The sequence below is a fragment of the Quercus robur genome, chromosome 5, assembly GCF_932294415.1.
Source record: "Quercus robur chromosome 5, dhQueRobu3.1, whole genome shotgun sequence".
NCBI lineage: Eukaryota > Viridiplantae > Streptophyta > Magnoliopsida > Fagales > Fagaceae > Quercus > Quercus robur.
Genome location: NC_065538.1, coordinates 39,676,033 through 39,694,698, shown reverse-complemented (window position 1 = coordinate 39,694,698; position 18,666 = coordinate 39,676,033). Strand labels below are relative to the sequence as shown.

Sequence of the window (18,666 nt, the reverse complement as noted above, 5' to 3'; positions counted from 1 at the left end):
GATGGTATACCGGAGTGTATTGTCATTTCTATATGACTCTTCTGCACATTCTTAGGGGGAAAAATTCTACCTCGTGCACATTCGTAGGAGAAGAAAGTCATAGGGGAGATGCATATGCCAATGGGGAGAAGACATCTTTTATGAGAAAACCTTGTTATGTCATGTTTTTCATTATGCTTATTTTCTCGTTGCTTTATGGTGCTTTGAGTTTCATTTAGTATCTATGCATTGTTGCTCTCATCGCATCGTGTTTATGTATTGGACAAGCATACATCCTTATGTCATTCTGCTTAATTGGTTGCTTGTTCAGATGATCATTTGCTTTACTATATGATCATTGTAGTAATTTCCATATGACTATTTTGTGTTTGATCAAGTTGCTCATATGTTTTACACCATGTTTACTTGATCGTATGTTTACTTGTTACATTATACTAGGCCTTTTATCACTTGATTTACCTTGAGGGTCTAATGCGTTTTGTGTAAGTGGTTCAGGTTACAGGTATACATGTTTCAAGTTCATCATAGCTTCTAGAATTAGGTGTGAGTGAGTTTTGCCATTGTTACCAAACTCACGTTTAAGTTTAGAGTCTGTTTTAGGGTGTTTTGTCATAGAATAGCCAAAAGGGGAGATTGTTAAGTTATGATTTTTATCATAACATTATTGTTGGCTTATTCCATGACAAAAAACCATAAAACATACTCTATACTTAAACGTGAGTTTAGGAATAATGGCAAAACTCACTCACACCTAATTCTAGAAGCTGGGATTGATGAACTTGAAACATGTATACCTGTAACCTGAAACACTTACACAAAACGCATTGGACCCTCAAGGTAAATCAAGTGATAAAAGGACAAGTATAATATAACAAGTAAACATATGATCAAGTAAACCTGCTGTAAAACATATAAGCAACTTGATCAAACACAAAACAGTTATATGGAAATGACTACAATGATCATATAGCAAAGCAAATGATCATCCGAACAAGCAACCAACTAAGCACAATAACATAAGGATGTATGCACATCCAACATATAAACACGAAGCGATGAGAGCAACAATGCATTGATACTAAATGAAACTCAAAGCACCATAAAGTAACGAGAAAATAAGCATAATGAAAAACATGACAAAACAAGGTTTTCTCATAAAAGATGTCTTCTCCCCGTTGGTATATGCATCTCCCCTATGGCTTTCTCCCCCTATGAATGTGCACGAGGTAGAATTTCTCCCCCTAAGAATGTGCACAAGGTATAATTTCTCTCCTAAGAATGTGCACAAGAGTCATATAAAAATGACGATACACTTTAGCATACTCTCTAGTAAAAAGTGTTGTATTTACGTTATTTATTTCCTTATATTTTTGTGGGATTTATTTGTAATGGGTTAAGTATTAAGTGGTGGAGATTTGATCAAGACAGCTAAAAGTCACATAAGGAGCACATGCCAATGCCAGAAGCTGAAGAGTCATGCCAGGTTGTCGATTTCGCGAGTATTTCGTGGGTAAGGCCTTCTCGCGAGATACCCGCGAAACTCTCTTCCTGAAGGATTATTAAGTATGACTTTCTTACCCTTCACTCGTACTATATATACCCTCATAAACCAAAAAAGTATGAAAGGCCATTCAGAGAGAAAAACCCTAGATAGGTTTTCTACAACACACATACCCATCTTTTAAAGAGAGAGAGCTACTCATCTTTAGTGAGAAATCATTCTAGCCTCTTCTCCTTCTCTTTCACATTGTCATATTTTGAGAGGATATTTGTACCCAAACACAACCCACACATTTTCAGAGTATAGAAAGTGTTTTGGAGCTTGGAAAGCTTTAGGGATTTTCCAAAAGAAGCCGGTGAGGCTTGGTGGATGCAATGGGACGTATTGCATGATCCAGAGAGCTAGAGAAGACAAGGCTTCATTAAGTCAGTTGGTAGCAGGAGCTTGGAGGGCTCAAGTACATGGGGTAGACTAGGCTTGGAGGGTCTTTGTTATTCGTGTACTCCAACTTTATTTTCTAGTGGATCGATTTACTACTTGAAGGATGGCGGAGAAGTTTTTCGTCGAGTTCTTTAGTTTTCTCTTCGATAACACATCTTGGTGTTATCTTGTGGTTACATCTCTCTTCCCTTACTCTTGTGCTTTAATTTTATTTTTTGTTATTCATGTTTATGCACTAGAGTAGTTATTGGTATATTGCTCTTCGTTTACTCTTATTCCGCACTTAGATAAGTTAGAGTAAAAGGAATGTAGCCGTAATTTTTAATTGGGAGTCTAAACAAGCTTTTGTGTTTTCACACATATTCGAGCTTTGATTTCCATTTCTTGAATCACTTGATTATTCCTCTCAACCACCCCATTTTGTTGAGGAGTTTAGGAGCTGAAAATTCCTTTTTAATCCCATTCTTCTCACAAAAAGACTCAAATCTTGCATTCTCAAACTCCTTCCCATGATCACTCCTTATCTTGACAATAGGAACCCCTTTCTTGACTTGAAGTCTCTTGCACAGAATTTCCATCTTTTTGCATACTTCTGATTTCTCTCTAAGAAATTCCACCCAAGTGTATCTTGAGAAATCATCAACAATGACCATTATATACCTTTTTCCTCCTAGGCTTTTAGTTCTTGTGGGCCCCATTAGATCAACATGTAGAAGCTCTAAATAGCATGAGGTAGAGATCACATTCACCTTGTGATGATTTGACTTTGTTCGCTTCCCCATTTGGCATGCACCACATATGGTCTTCTCCACCTTCCCAAATTTTGGAAGCCCTACAACAGCTTCAAGTTTGGACACTTTAGCCACTTGTTTGAAGTTTGCATGCCCAAATCTTTGATGCCAAAGTTCCAACATGTCAACACGAGCACTTCTACAAGAAATCTTTGGTGTAGGAACTACTCTGTAGCAATTGTCGGTAGTCCTATTTCCCTCCAATACTTGAATCCCTTCTTCATCAATGATTACACGCCCCTTCTTTGAGAATTGAACAAGGAAGTCTAAATCACATATTTGAGTGATGCTTAAGAGATTCTCCTTAAGCCCTTTGATGTAGAAAACATCCTTCAATAAAGGTAGCCCCGATAGCTCAATAGTCCCTTTGCCAAGTACTTGAGCATGGCTTCCATCACCAAATGTCACATAGTCACTAACCTTTTCTTTGAGTGACTTAAACAATGATTTATCTCCTGTCATATGGCGAGAGCAATCGCTATCAAGATACCATAAACAAGAATTAAATACCTTCAAAGAGGTGTGCACAAATAAACAAGCATGGGACAAGCACTCTTGACCTTTAAACATAAAATTATCTTCACTTTCCACTCTCTTGTTAGATTGAATTTTCTTTTTAAGATCATCAACCTTATCACACAATATTCTATTCCTTCTTTTATACTTCTTAATCAAAGAATTTGACTCACTTAGTCTATTGTGTGGGATATGGTTCTCATTTTCAAAATATTTCAGCATGTGAACAAACATTCTAGCATGTTTCTTTGTTTTTAATAACTATAGATTGTTAGGAAACTTCTCATAGAGTCATTATTTGTACATTTAAACCACAATTCAACATAGCCTTTTCCATAGCTTCATCTATAGCTAAGGGGTTTAGGATCACACTTAGGTAATCAAATCACAACAAGTGCACCTACTCTGATACCAAATGAAAGTTAAATTAGTGTGAAAAACACTAATGAATGTTTAGACCCCCAATTTCAAATTTACCAACACAAGCTTATACCCAAACAATAGATGTGCAGAATAATAGGTACAGTCAAAACCCAAACAAATAAACAACTCTGCACCATAATTAATCACAACACAGCAACAATTAAAGGTAGAGAGTAACGGTTAGAGAGATGCAAACACAAGGATAACACCGACATGTGTTATTGAAGAGGAAACCGAAGAACTCAGTGAAAAACCTCTCCGCCGCCCTTCAAGCAGTAAAATGATCCACTAAAGAATAAAGTTGGGATACACGAATAGCAATAGACCCCCCAAGCCTAATCTACCCAATGCACCTAAGCCCTCTAAGCTTCTTGCTTCAACAGGGTTAAGCCTAACCATGTCTTCTTTAGCTTCTCGAATCCCATAAGAAGCCCATTGTATCAATCAAGTAAATTGGTCATCTCCAAATTGCTTCCCAAGAACCAAAATACCTCCTCGCTGATATGGGCGTGGTGAGAAAAGGATTTGGCAAATGTACCTATTAAGGATATGTTAATGGAGAGGGTGAAAGTAGAGGAATTTAGAGAATCAAATGTCTAAGATTGTCGATAAGTCAATCTTGGTTTTTCTCTAGGGTTTCTCACTCAAATTCTCTAGAAGCTCTCTACATTTCTTGGGTATAAGGGTATTTATAGTAGTGTATGTGAGGAATGCGAAAAGTCATTTTTCTGCATAACAGGGCAATCTGGCGACTCAGTCTCTCGAGTGGGATGAATTGCGAGTTTAAATCGTGAGATAATTGCCTGGCCAAATTGTACTTTTTGGCCTGTAGTACTCCAGCTGTCGTGACCCTTTAGCTTCCTACATGCTTCACATGTGCGGCACTTTGGCGAGTTGCTAGGAGCGAGTCAGCCACATGATCCAGTTGCGAGACTCCTTTGAATGCACACAACTTGAGTTTTCTTCACACTCTCTCACACACAACCCTTACATAATTCCCACCTAAATACAGAGTATCTAATTGCTAAAATACAAGCAAATTTGACACGGAATAAAGCCAACACATGATTGAATAAGTTCAACCTTACAATCTCCCCTTTTAGCTATTTCATGACAAAACCCTAAAACTGACTCTAGACTTAAAATGTGAGTTGGGAATAGTTGCCAAAACTCACTCACACCTAACTCTAGAAACTGTGAGGCTCTTGAACCATACAGACAAGTTTTCTTGAAAACAATAACACAAGACGATCATTGTAAGTAGAAATCTTGAAATGCATATGGGACAAGCATAATGCGATAAAGCAATGAGGAATATGACAATAAAGCATGACTTGACCAAACATGAACAATCACTAGAAATAGTGATCACAATGATCATTCACACAAGGAATGAACATCCGAACATGCAAGCTAATAAGCTCTATATAAAGTATCATTTGCATGTCCAACACTCAACCGATACAAAAACACCAAGGTAAATGCATTAAGGATACAAGATCCAACAAGGGCACAAGAGTAGAGTACTATAGAAAATGCATACATAATCTAAAAGTACTAATAAGCTACAAAGCAAAGGAACATAATTAAGCATAGTCAAGTACACAACATAAACCATGAGATATGAACATAAACTAAAAATAACATAAAACAAAATATTAAGCATATGCTTTTTCTTGCTCTTCATCTCCAATGCTCCCTTTTCAATCTAGCTCTTTCTCCCCCTATTATTACACTCCTTTATCATGAACCATCTCCCACTTTTTGTCATGGAATAGCTAGTCCTCATCTTCCTCTAGCTTTCTTTGGATTTGTTCCAATTGAGTTTGGAGAGACGTGAACTTTGTGTCAAAACAGATGTGTTGGGAGTGCATGATAGAAGCAAATCCGGACAGCTTAGTGCCGATGTTGTGGATGGAGGCCATAATAGTGTTTAGCTTCTCATCATAGGAATGTGAGGTAGAGCGTGAATCACTATGTTTAGCAGGACTCTCTTGCTTGACTCCTCTTTGGCTATGACCGATGCTAGCATTGAGAATGCGAATGTTGATTGGACTTGCTTAGGATAAGGGTACTCAGTTGCCAATGGATGAACGCCCTTGAGCTTCAAATTTTTTGAAATAAGGCAACAAAAAGGAAGGCAGTTCCTTGAGGCAGTTCTCTCCACAGTCATGAAGGAATAATGCCTGACCAAGATTCATGTACCCGGTGCTTGAAAGAGGATAGAGGTTGTGGAACATGATTGTTGTGAGTAGCCTCAATTCCGGTGACAATGATGAAACACTAATTGATTTCCCATTGGGAGAGAAATCCAAGTTTTCTCCGAAGGTTTCCTGAAGCAAATTCGCCTTCGGGTCAAAATCATCATACATCGATGGTTTTCGGAACACTAGCTGGTTGATATTTAAGATGATGGCAAGATAAGAGGGTGTAACCGTGAAGTCCTTTCCTCTAACCCAACACTTCAGCTCATCCCATTCATAAATGGCATTAGCATAAAATTCCTTCACCATTTCTTCGTAAGTTTCATCAAAGTTAGATAGAAGGAAGTTTCAATCCTGAGTCGTGAACCCTTTCAGAATTTTTGTATCAAGAAGAGAAGCCTACTCAACCACCTTTTCAACCAACATGGGGGCATCTCGAAAGTAGTTCTCATAAGCTTGAGATGCGGCATATGATCTGAACATGTTGGCATCATAAAATCCCGTCGATGATCGAGTCTTCTTTGACTTAGGAGTGAAGCTATCAAGATCAATCACCGGTTCTTTTCCCTTGCTACTACTTCATTTCACAGCTGATTTCTTGAATGGAGACATTGTCAAGTTGTATCATGTAATATCAAAGAGCAAGAAGAGACACAAAGGGCAACAAACTAGATTAGCACCAAGTTAGTCCCAAATCAGAATTTTAAATTACAACCCTAAAAATTGAATTTAAAGTAGTAAATCAAAAACATATTGACATGTGAAGACATATAATATCTAAACATGATAAAATCATGACATTTAGTACTCAAACATGTCAAAGTGTGTGTGTCTGTGTGCATCAATTTCAAAAGTGTGCAAACTAGGGCAAAGTGTAAAAACACATAATCATACAATGTTTCAAAATCAAAGAAACATGATTATCCCTACAAACTTTGTATTCCATGGAATCCAAAGAGACACACAAAAACATCTAAGAGACATTTTATCATGAACATGATATGCACAACACAGCACAAACATGATATAATGCATGAAAAATGAAGCACAAACATGTAAAACATGTAGAATAGGCATTATACTAACAAAACCAACAAAACCCACAAAACCCATACATCAAACTCAACAAAACATCAGCAAAACCATATTCAAACATCATATTTTCAAATCTCAACATAAACACAAAATCCAAGAAATCTAGGGCTAGAAACATGAAATGCTTTGGAAATAAGAGAAAACCCATACCTTTTCTTGAGGATTGATGAAGAAAATGGAGGTTTTGTGAGTGAGGATGGAGGTTTTGGAAGAGGGAGAGGTAGACAAGACAAAGTGTGTGTGCGTGATGTGAGGGAAAACTGAAAAGCCTTTGAAAACTATCATGGATTTAACCCTATTTGTGTAAAACACATTTTCACAACTAGAATGAGTCACGAGGAAGTCGCCAAAACGAGTCGCCAAAATCCCTTGATAAAATTTTTGAAAATTTTTTCCAAGTGTTTTTCACGACTGAGAAGTCCACTCACAAGCAAGTCGCGAAGGGAGTTGCGAATCATTTTGAGTAAGCTCACGATTGGAGCTTCCATCCGCAACCAAGTCGCCAAACTGAGTCGCGAAAATGCCAAAAACCCAAAAGTTTTGAAATTTTTATAAGTACTTTTTGCAACTAGGGAACAGACTTGCTAGAGAGTCGCAAAAGCTTTTGAGTAAGCTCGCGACTGGCATGACCTGTGAGAATGAGTTGCCAAAACAGAGTTGCATAGTTTTTGGTTTTTTTGAAAATTTTCAAAACAAAAATACTTTCCAAAAACAATTAAAAATACTCAAAAATCTTTTTGTGTTTGATCAACATATGATTGAGTATGTGCAATACATTTAATCAAGTACAATCACACAAATGAATAAGGCATTCATTGAACATAGACATGTTCAATATCTCTTTGAATAAACATTCTCTTTAATATAAGGTCGCTTACCCTTTTTCCTAGTCGAATACTAGAATGTGCGACAGGCTTTTGCAGCTCAATATCTCTTTTCATTTGGAGATTTACATTTGGTGAGCTCTTCTTAGCAAAAACAAAAATAAAGAGTGGGAAGATATATAGACACAAGTCTATGCAAGTTTCAAGATCAACATAACCATTCACTAATCATTCATGACAAGTTTGAAGATCTATTTACAACAATCACATATATTTCAAGATTTCTCCCACAGTGATATGAGTGCAAAGAAACAAGCAATGCTCGAAAATGCACAAAGCCATTAGCACAAAGGTACAAGGCAAAACAAGTTTTGAGACAAAACTCAACAACGTCGATCAAACTTTTTGAAATTTTCACTTTTTATGTGGTTTTGGATTTTTTACTCACACAAAGCAGAAACATAAAAGTAAGATCAGGAACAAAACAATGCATACAAATAAATGCAAGATGCACAAAATGCATGATGATATGACATTAAATGCATGAAGGGTCCTACAAAGATCGAAAGAATTAGATCAAGGACCAAAAAGAGCACAAGCTCAACCATATGAACCCTTCCTCATCCAAACGGAACGATTGTTTGGAATGAGTGTCTCAAGAGAAGCGAGACGAGAAACCAAAATTAATCACAACCACAACAATAATTAAAAGGCAAAGATTAAGGGAAGAGAGATACAAACACAAAGACAACACAGAGATGTGTTATTGAAGAGAAAACTGAAGTCCTCAGCGAAAAACCTCACCGTTGCCTTCCAAGCGGTCAATAATCCACTAGAGAATAAAGTTGGGATACATGAATAGCAGAAGAGCCTCCAAGCCTAATCTACCTAGTGCACCTAAGCCCTCCAAGCTTTTTGCTCCAACAGGGTTATGCCGAACCTTGTCTTCTCTAGCTTACCGATCCCGTAATAGCCCATTGCTTCAACCAAAATAAATTGGTCCCTTCTGAACTGCTTCTCAAGTACCAAAATTCCTCCTTACAGTTATGGGTATGGTGAGATAAGGATTTGGCTAATGTACCTCTCAAGGATGTAACAATGGAGAGGGTGAGAGTAGAGAAATTTGGAGAATCAAAGGATGAAGATTGTGGATGAGTCAATCTTGTTTTTCTTTAGGATTTCTCTCCCAAAATTCTCTCTGCAATCTCTATACATTTCATGGGTATAAGGGTAATTATAGTAGGGTGAGTGAGGAATGCGAATAGTTAGTTTTCTTCAAACAGGGCATTCTAGCGACTCGAGCTCGCAACTGGAACGAGCCGCGAGTTTGAGTTGTGAGCTAACTGCTTGGCCAGTCTGGAGGTTTTGTCTTGTAGTGCTCCAGCTAGCATGACCCTTCAGCTCCCCTTCATGCTTTACATGTGTGCTACCTTTGGCGACTCGCCAGTCGCGAGATCCAGTCGTGACGCTCTTCTTGAGTGCACACTCTTGAGCTTTTCTTCACACTTTCTCACACACTACCCTTACATGATTCCCACCTAAATACAGGGTTTCAAAATGTTGAATTACAAGCAAGTTTGGCATGGAATAAAGCCAACAAAATGATTGAATAAATTCAACCTTACAATCTCCCCCTTTGGCTATTCCATGACAAAACCCTAAAACAAACTCTAGACTTAACATGTGAGTTGGGAACAGTTGAACAAAACTCACTCATACCTAACTTTAGAATTTGTAAAGCTCTCGAACCATACGGACAAGTATTTCCTGAAAAGAACAACACAATACGATCATTGTAAGCAGAAAACTTGAAATTCATATGGAGCAAGCACAATGCGATCAAGTAGAAAACTAAAAAAATAAAAATAAATAAATAAAAACCCGGTTAAAAAAAAATGTTGCATCTAGAAAAACCCTAGCGATCTCTTCTCATCATACTTCACTTAACATTTTCTCTCTCTAAAAAAAATCCCCTAGCAATACCACGATACAGAGAAAGGGAAGGAGAAAAAAAACCCTAACGATCTCTTCTCATCAGACTCTGCTTAACATTCAACCATTCCCTTTCTAGCCTTAGAGCACCGCTACAAGCACCAGTGGAGATTCTTACAGCCGACCATTGCCATACCCTACCAAACTTAGACCACTACAACGAGCACCCGTCAAAGGTAAATACGATCAAACGTCCCAGAGGTATTGAGATATGGAGATAGAGATCGACGCTATTTTGACGTAAGGTGCGCATCAATTCTCTGTGTTCATTCTTTTTCTTTAGATGCTTTGTTGTAAATATTGATTCTTACGGCATGGACAAGAATGCAGAACCCTAGAATCATGAGAGGTCATCTAAAAATCAGACTAACCTCTTATTCGAATTTGATTTGCATGTTAACATTCTGTACATGCTATGTAATACTACCAATTGCCTCACATTTGTTTCATAATTCATTTCTTCCATCATGCTGATATCTTCTAGACTTCATCTTTGAAATTTTTTGTTCATATTCATTGTTCATAAATAACTAAATCATTTAGATTTATCATGGTATGAGGGTAGAAAAAATTGAATCCAATCATCACTAATTAAGTCTAAAATGCTTATACTACTCGAATTACAATTTGTCTTCTTCAATATATCTATATTTAAATTTTTTTTCCCCTGCTTAATTGTCTAGGGTTCTTCTTTTACCCTTTTTAAAAAATAGATTGGTTGATTCTCTTTCTTTGGATGCTTTGGTTTGGTTTTTAATTTTGGTAACATTAGGGACTTATCCTTTGATTTATTGTAGTTAAAAGTAAAATTTCACCTTGGATTGTTTAAAATCTTTATGTATAAGATGAAAACAAACTTTCCAATTCAAGTTTGTGCCAAAAAGTGTCACTGTTTGATGTTAATCTTGCTTTAAGTATTTATTTTATATATCCTTGGCTAATGGAAGCCAAATCCTTAGCCATCATCATACGGGAAATAGCCAACAGATTATTAAAAACTAAAACAATCTATCATATTTTTGCAACTCAAACCATATTACAATGTTTGCTTCCGCTTCTTTTGTAGTCTCTCTTTCATCTTTCTTTGCTGTGATTTTTAAAAACTTCTTACTCTGACATTTTGTTGAATACTGAGTTTTTTGCCATGTACAACATGGGCATTTTGCAAGAAGAGTTGCTGCATCAAACTAAGAGGTTTGGATAGCTTGATTTTCCCTCTATTTATCTCATAATTTGGATTAAATTTTCTCCGTTGATCTATTTGGTTTTGATTTGGCTTTGAATTGCATATTTTAATCAGCTTTTTTCTTCATTTTTTTTTAAAATTCAATGAATTCTTATTTTGTATTTTACTAAATTGTAAAACTGTTATGATTTTTTTTTTTTTTTTGGCAATGCTTTTAGTGGGGCCTGCATTTGGTACCTCCACCATATTCATGTATTGGACTAACTTGATATAAAAACTGTTTCACACTACTTAATAAAAGCCCTAAATTGCCACATCCTTAAACAAATGGCACCTTTCTCAAAGAAAATTTGACTTCCACTCTATTTCGCTTCTTCTTTGCAGCACCTATACCCAAGGTCAGCATTTTGTTACTTGATGTGTTATATTCTTTATTTTGATGCTTTCTTCTATGCCAAACCCATAGAAGGTGGAAGACATTATTGAGTTTAAAAAAAAAAGGAAGACATTATGAAATTGAGAAGGTGGAAAATCTAGAATAAATTTTAATTTAATGCTAAATTCTAATTCTAATGAACTATTTTAGCAAAAAAAAAAAAAAAACTATTGATGTAGATAGTATGGGGTTTGTTGTATAACATGTTTTGCATCGAAGTAATGCTAGGATATTTGAGGCCGGCTCAAGAATGAGGAAGGTGAAATACAAGCCATTGAGGTCAAGTCTCAATTGGTAACCAAAGTACCATGTTGTTATTCGAAGATGCCTCTATTTGTACTTGGCAAGTAAACTGAAATCTTTATTCATTAAGGAAGTGGTTTTTTCCTTTTTTACTTGGCAAGTAAACTGAAATCTTGACTATTTCTGTAGAAGTTTTCACTGCGGCATGCCACTTAGTACTTACCACACATAGGATATGTACTCTCACTTTTGCTGATTGGTATTGCTTTGAGTGTTATCTCAGGAAGCTGGTGCAACACAGGAACTATGATCCAAGCTGATGTAAGAGTAGCAGTAATGCTAGCTGCTGCAATTTAACAGGAGCATATCTAATGTATGATCTGTTAGTGTAGGTTTGTTAGCTAATGTATGACCATAGCTAATGTTTTAAAAGTGTATATTGAAATGTATGACCATAGCTAATGTATGACCATAGCTAGTTGTATTTCTATTGTACAATTTTATTATAATTTCCCTTTGACATTTGATTTGCTGCCATCTTTAAAAGCATAATCTAATAATTTCTTTTTGGGGACCTGAATTTGAAGCAAAGAAATAGAAAGAAAATGTGTAATACAAATGTTGGAGAAAATAAGAAGGAAAAATAGCAACTACAGAATTCAATTTAATTTTCAGTTACTGTTTTACATCCTACCTGTTCTGCTATTTTTGAAGAGTGATTGAAAATGTAGAACCTTGAAATCTAAAAGTGTAATGTTTTTGAAACAAAGTTGATTATCTCTTAGATTTTAGTTAATATTCCACTCTATTTGCATAATTACTCGGGTTAGCTACTTTAAACTTTTATTTTAATGGTAGATAAATGCAAAAAAATGTATTTACTTTATTGTTGCTGGCAGATCATGTTTGGTTGGAGGACACCTCTTATTCTTTGAGTTTAACACTATAGAATACATTCAAAGAATGTGTGTGCAGCAGCTAATGTGGCATGACCACAAAGAAGGGACCTTTTCTCTACCTCACTTTGTTACAAACTCTCTACCCTTTTCTCTATTGTTCTTTCCTGGTTCTTACCCTAATATTCTAGCAACATGTTCCTCTTATAGTCTGAGGAATGTTGCTAGGTACAGGACAAATGTCACATTATGATTCCCCCATTTGAACACTAATACAACTGTTGTACTATGTAGTGGCTGGCGGAGAGAGAATGAGCACACTAAGGTCAGTATAGCCGCATGAAAAGTAACCCTACCACTATGTAGGGAGCAATCCTTGACAAGGAAATGGACATAAAGGGTCTTGAGAGCAATGCACATGTCACGCCCCAAACCCGAAACTTGAATTTGTGACCATGATTGGCATGTTAATATCAAGCCTAAACCTGGTATTAACAAGAACCAACTAAAACTTTTAACAAAATTTTCCTCTTTCTTTTCATTCTCGTTTCTTTACTGATAAAAAAATTCGCCTGATATTCAGAGCATCTACACTATACTCAAAGAATAACATAATCCACCAATCATTCAATATCCACACTTTCACATAATACATCTCTTAATACTTTAAGGTACACAACTATCATTAGATCTTAAAATACACAATACTACCAAGCAAAATATCAACTGCTAATTTGGGATCTATACATTAAAACTAAAACTAGTTCCTTCCAAAACTTGACAAAGGCTCCCTCTGCTCCAAAATAAAACCTGTTGACTGAAAGAGTGGAAGGGGTGAGCTACACAGCTCAGTAAAGGTAAGATACATAAGAATTTAATAAGAATACATGTAAATCAAATCATTTCATTTTATAAATGTTCAGATAGAAGAACATCTTTTCACGCATAGTATTTTATACTATTCATAATAAGAACTTATATGCATTTCATCGGTAAATAACTGTTCTCCTTTTTCTTATCAAAACAATATTTTCAAAATCTTTTAGATTGAACGTCTTTCATTTATTACAAAGTCACCAAATATAATATTGATTATTTAAAATCATATACTTACATCCATACATATATGTATATATTCTCATTACAACATAATCATTTTAACTTAATTCAGATAATTGGTAACTTTGTCTTAAACTCAAAACATCTTAACGAATAATAAGACTTTTCTTCATAAACTTCTTCTCATAAAATATTATAACTTTCATAGTTATAAAACTTAACGTTTCATAAAGAATAAATGTCTGATAACTTTTTAACATAAAATTGCACTTTCATCAGAAACTTTATCTTTATAGAATGTTAAAACTTTGGAAACTTTTATCTTTAAGGAACAACTTTTCTTTTCATCAGAAACTTCTTCTTTTCATAAGAGCTTTCAACTTTTCATAATGCATTTGAACAAAATCATTCTCTCATGATTAATAACATAATATAGTGGTTTATAAATAACATATTGGTTAGTCCATGTCTGATAAGTCTGTACTTATTTGAGAGGCTTCTAGCACCACTATGCTATGCATCTAGCATTCCCCACAATTACATCATAATACATATATTCAACCATGGGGGTCGGTTGACTTCCTCCACAAGTTGGCTGTAACCAACAAGGGCGGGTAGAGCAGAGTCAATCTCATTTTTAATGGTCAATCAGATAACATTTTCCATGGAAAGCCAGTAATTAAACCCTTACTGGCAGAGTTCAGATCATCAGAGGACATAACCCGAAAACATTTCATACTTATACATCATACTAAAATTCATAGTTTGCATAACATTTCATAATAAAAACATTTCCATTGTTTTCTTTAAACATCATGTTTGTGGAATTAGTAATGGCATCAATATGCTTAAATCATATACATAAGGTTTCGAGAACTCACGAACATATCTTTATCTGAAACATGATTATATGCCATATCTCTAATCAAAAACATTTTAATGCATCATATACTTTAAAATAACCTCATGACTTACCAAATGCTCATATAACTTATCCCTTACCTGAAAGCAGAGGAATTGAAAGCCTACAGTCGAAGGAGCTTAGACTTGGGAACTGGTAACACCTAAACCAAATATCAAAACTTATTACTTACTATCAATTATTCTTTATCATAAACTTACACATTCATCTCAAAACCTATTTCTTAGAATCAAGGAAATCCTAATCCCACCTCAACGAGGTTCCCACAAACATATTATGCACACATCAACAAATGATGTACCAAACTAAAGAAAAACTATCATTCTCATATTTATACCATATCTCCAAGAGAGCCAAATTCATTTCAAAAGGTGCTTTGAGATTAGGCAATAATGCATGCATAAACATAAAATCCTTTAAGTATGGTCATGTAACCATATACACTCATAATGCAACATACAACATGTTGAACAAAACAGCTTCATAAATACAACCGTCAAATGGTTTAGAACCCCTCCTTTGAGTACAAAACCTTAAACCAAGTTACACACAATTAATCTATGATCTAAACATACCAAAAGATAAGCATATTAAATTATAACTCAAAACATTCACCCTAACTTTAGAATTAAATCCTCAAAGTCAGAGTTATCATTTACTGTTTACGGCTAATTTCAGCAGCACATACCTCATTTGTATTTTTACAAATGAGCTATCTAAACACATCCAATCTTCATCCAATTTCACAGAGAAACTCCTCTGGATATCTAGTAAAGACCATATCAATTTTGGAGTCAAATCATGAAACCATAATTTACTAAATCTCATATAATACAGCATACTCAAATCTGTCCTGACAGAATTTCATGCAACTTAGAAATTAAACCATTATTTTTATATTAATCCAAATGCTGTGAGACCACTTTCATTAGAACCATAGGTGTCTTAGCATTCATAAGAACTACTCCTAGCATTCTAATTCATTGAATACAATTTAATACATAATTTATCATGCGTAGACACAGAATCTGTCACAATGACAGCTTTGCAACATTTTCTTGTAAATTCACAAACAATTATCAAACAATGGTATTTTCATAGGGGGATTTTTATACACTCATTAGACATGTTAGAAAACACTTATATACATTCATTTAACCATTTATAGCAAAATTAAATACAACAAAAATCCCAACAGTAACATCAAAAGTACTCACTCGAACTCTTTCTACTTCCTTAATCATATACAATCATTAATTAGTAAAACCCCTAATCTACCTTCAACAAATCACCAACACAGTTTCAAAGCTTCTTAAAACAGCATATATACATATATATATATATATATAAACTTACAAGTTCATAATTTTCTAATTTTACAAACCATAAACTACCATTACTAAAATTCCTTGAAGAAATCATGGATTCTAAGGTGAGACTAGCTAAAACCCTTACCAATTTATGGTTCTTGAGGGAAATAGACATAGAATCACTCTTGCATGAAAGGATTTCCCTTTCCTAGTGACTGGACCCGAAAGTATGAGAGGTAGAGAGCTTGAGAGAGTTGAAAGAAGCTTTCTTCTTGCTGCTAGACCTATAGGTGTGAGAGGGAGAGAAGAGTTGAGAGCTTTTCTTTCTTTTGGTGTAGGACCCATGGGTATGAAAGGGAGAAAGTTCTTGACTATTCTAATTGCTTTGAAAGAGTAGGAAGAAGAAGTGAGATGGAGCCTTATCTGTCTTTTAATGTGTGGACCCGTGGGTTTGACAAAAGGGACACAAGAGAGCTTCTAGCTCTTTCCATAAGAGAAAAGAGAGCAAAGTGAGGTGAGGAAATTCTGATCTGTGTGGACCCGTGGGAATAGAGAGGCTTCTAGGATGCTCTAGTTACTTTGACAAAGTCAAAGAAGAGATTAGGTGGAGCTTGCTCATTGCATGTCCAAGTCTTGGTCTTTGGGGTTTAAGGGGATGACATGTGTCAACGTGCATGATGCTTTGGCCTTACATGTGTTGAATTTCAATTGGTTGCATGTGTAAGTGGAATTACAATTATAACATCTCATGCATCATGCTTAATTAAAACACCAACTATGTATCTAATAACTCAAACCACTTAATATAATTTTGTACATAATTAGTATATATTCATAATACAATTGGTTATATAATTATTTATAATTTTAAAAATTCTTATTCGATGACATTATAAAATAATATATTTATTAAATGCTTTTTTTTATTAATTATAGAAAGAAAGTGGCTTAAAATAATAATTAACCATTAAAACACATAGTTTAATTATAAAGTTGGGTCGGGGTGTTACAACACATGTCCCCAATAGTGGTCCAACACAAGTACGACCAATGGGAAGGAAGGTTTTCACAACCTTTGACCAAAGAAAGTCACTATCCCCTTTTGTGAGTGTTGTGTGTCCATGTCAGGTGCAAATCTCACTTTTCCCAAGATGATCACGCCATTGACATGGACCAAAGATCCCTTATCCCAGCCAACATTCCTTTTCCTTGCTCACAGCTATTCCATGCGTAGGTTCTAAGTCTAGCCATGTCAGTATTCTCCCATGCCTTGGCTGGTGTATTGTACACGGGTGAGGTATCATGTGATTGCAATAGGCATAATCCATAAGCTAAAAGGGAGACTTAACAGAGAAAAACTCAGAGAATGGAGGAAAACGAAGCGCCACCTACAAATGCTATTAGCGATAATGTTTTGCAAGTTGATTATGGAGATGTGGTGTGTAAGTTCAAAAATGTGTACAAAACACCTTTGAACGTTTAGACCCCCAAAATACAACTTAACCAATTCAAGCAATATGTCAAACAACTAGTGTGCGGAAACTTAACACATGCTATAATATGAAATTGGTTATAAACTATCTAAGCCATAACAAAATAAAATCCACAGCAGATAAATATAAGGCAAAGATAGAGAGGAAGGAAGATGCAAACACAAAGACAACACGCAATGTGTTATCGAAGAGGAAACCGAAGTCCTCGGCGAAAAACCTTTCCCCCGCCCTCCAAGCGGTAATCAATCCACTAGAAAATACAGTTGGGATACAAGGACAGCAATAGACCCTCCAAGCCTAATCTACCCAGTGCACCTAAGCCCTCCAAGCTTCTTGCTCCAACGAGGTTGCGCCGAACCTTTTTCTTTTCTAGCTTCCCGGATTCCGCTACTACACCGTAGCATCAACCAATGAAGATTGGCTCCTTCCTAACTGCTTCCCAGAACTCTAAACGACTGTCTCACAAGGATGATGATGGTGAGAACCAGGTTTGGTATAATGCCTCTCAAGGTTTTGACAATGGAGAGGAAGAGAGTAAGGGAATTTGAAGAGACTCTAAGGTATAGATTGTGGGTGAAGCAATCTGGTTTTTCTTTAGGGTTTCTCTCTCTGGAAGCTCTCTTTCAATCGTGGGTTAAAGGGGTATTTATACTGGCGTGGAGAGGAATGTGAAACGACAGGTTTTGGCAAAACAGGGGTGGCTCGCGGCTTGACCTCGCGGCTTGACCAAGTCGCGAGATCCAGTCGCGAGTTAACCGTATGGCCAGTTGTCCTGTTTTGTCCTGTAGTGCTCCAGCTAGCATGACTGTTCATCTTCTAGCATGCTTGGCACATGTGCAGCTTCTGGCGGCTTGCAGCCGCGAGTCCACCCGCGAGTCCCAGCCGCGACTCTCTGTTTTCTTGCACACTCTTGAGCAATCTTCACTCTATCTCACTCACTACCCTTACAACAAACCCACCTAAATACAGGGTTACTAAATGCTGAATTACAAGCAAATTTGGCACGGAATAAAGCCAATTAGATGGTTGAATAAATTCAACCTTACAATCTCCCCCTTTGGCTATTCCGTGACAAAACCCTAAAACAGACTCTAGACTTAACATGTGAGTTGGGTACAGTTGAACAAAACTCACTCACACCTAACTCTAGAAGCTGTGAAGCACTTGAATCATATGAACATAAACTCCTGAAACACAACAATACACCATGATCATTGTAAGCAGAAAATTATAAATGCATATGAAACAGGCAATATGAGATCAAGCAAAGATGGAGTTAATAAACAAACCATAGCTTGATCAACCAAGTGAACACCACAAGGTAGTGATCACAG

At 36.0% G+C, this 18,666-nt stretch overlaps 1 protein-coding gene across 1 annotated transcript; it reads right to left on the bottom strand.

The window, feature by feature from the left end:
- Nucleotides 1-13,124: 13,124 nt before the first annotated feature.
- Nucleotides 13,125-16,318, bottom strand: LOC126725897 (uncharacterized). The gene is made up of 3 exons (XM_050430909.1): nt 15,985-16,318; nt 14,610-14,671; nt 13,125-13,365 (listed from the first exon to the last, which is right to left on the bottom strand). The coding sequence occupies exons 1-3, from the start codon at nt 16,182-16,184 to the stop codon at nt 13,271-13,273; spliced, it is 357 nt and encodes a 118-aa protein (XP_050286866.1). The 5' UTR covers nt 16,185-16,318; the 3' UTR covers nt 13,125-13,270.
- Between the last annotated feature and the right edge of the window lie 2,348 nt (nt 16,319-18,666).

Excerpts from the sequence above, each read along its gene's own strand:
- LOC126725897 (XM_050430909.1), bottom strand. The coding sequence starts at position 16,184 with ATGGGTCCTACACCAAAAGAAAGAAAAGCTCTCAACTCTTCTCTCCCT. Across the intron at positions 14,672-15,984 it reads CCCTCAAGAACCATAAATTG|GTGTTACCAGTTCCCAAGTC; the intron begins GTAAGGGTTTTA and ends TATTTGGTTTAG. Across the intron at positions 13,366-14,609 it reads TTCAATTCCTCTGCTTTCAG|TCAACAGGTTTTATTTTGGA; the intron begins GTAAGGGATAAG and ends CCACTCTTTCAG.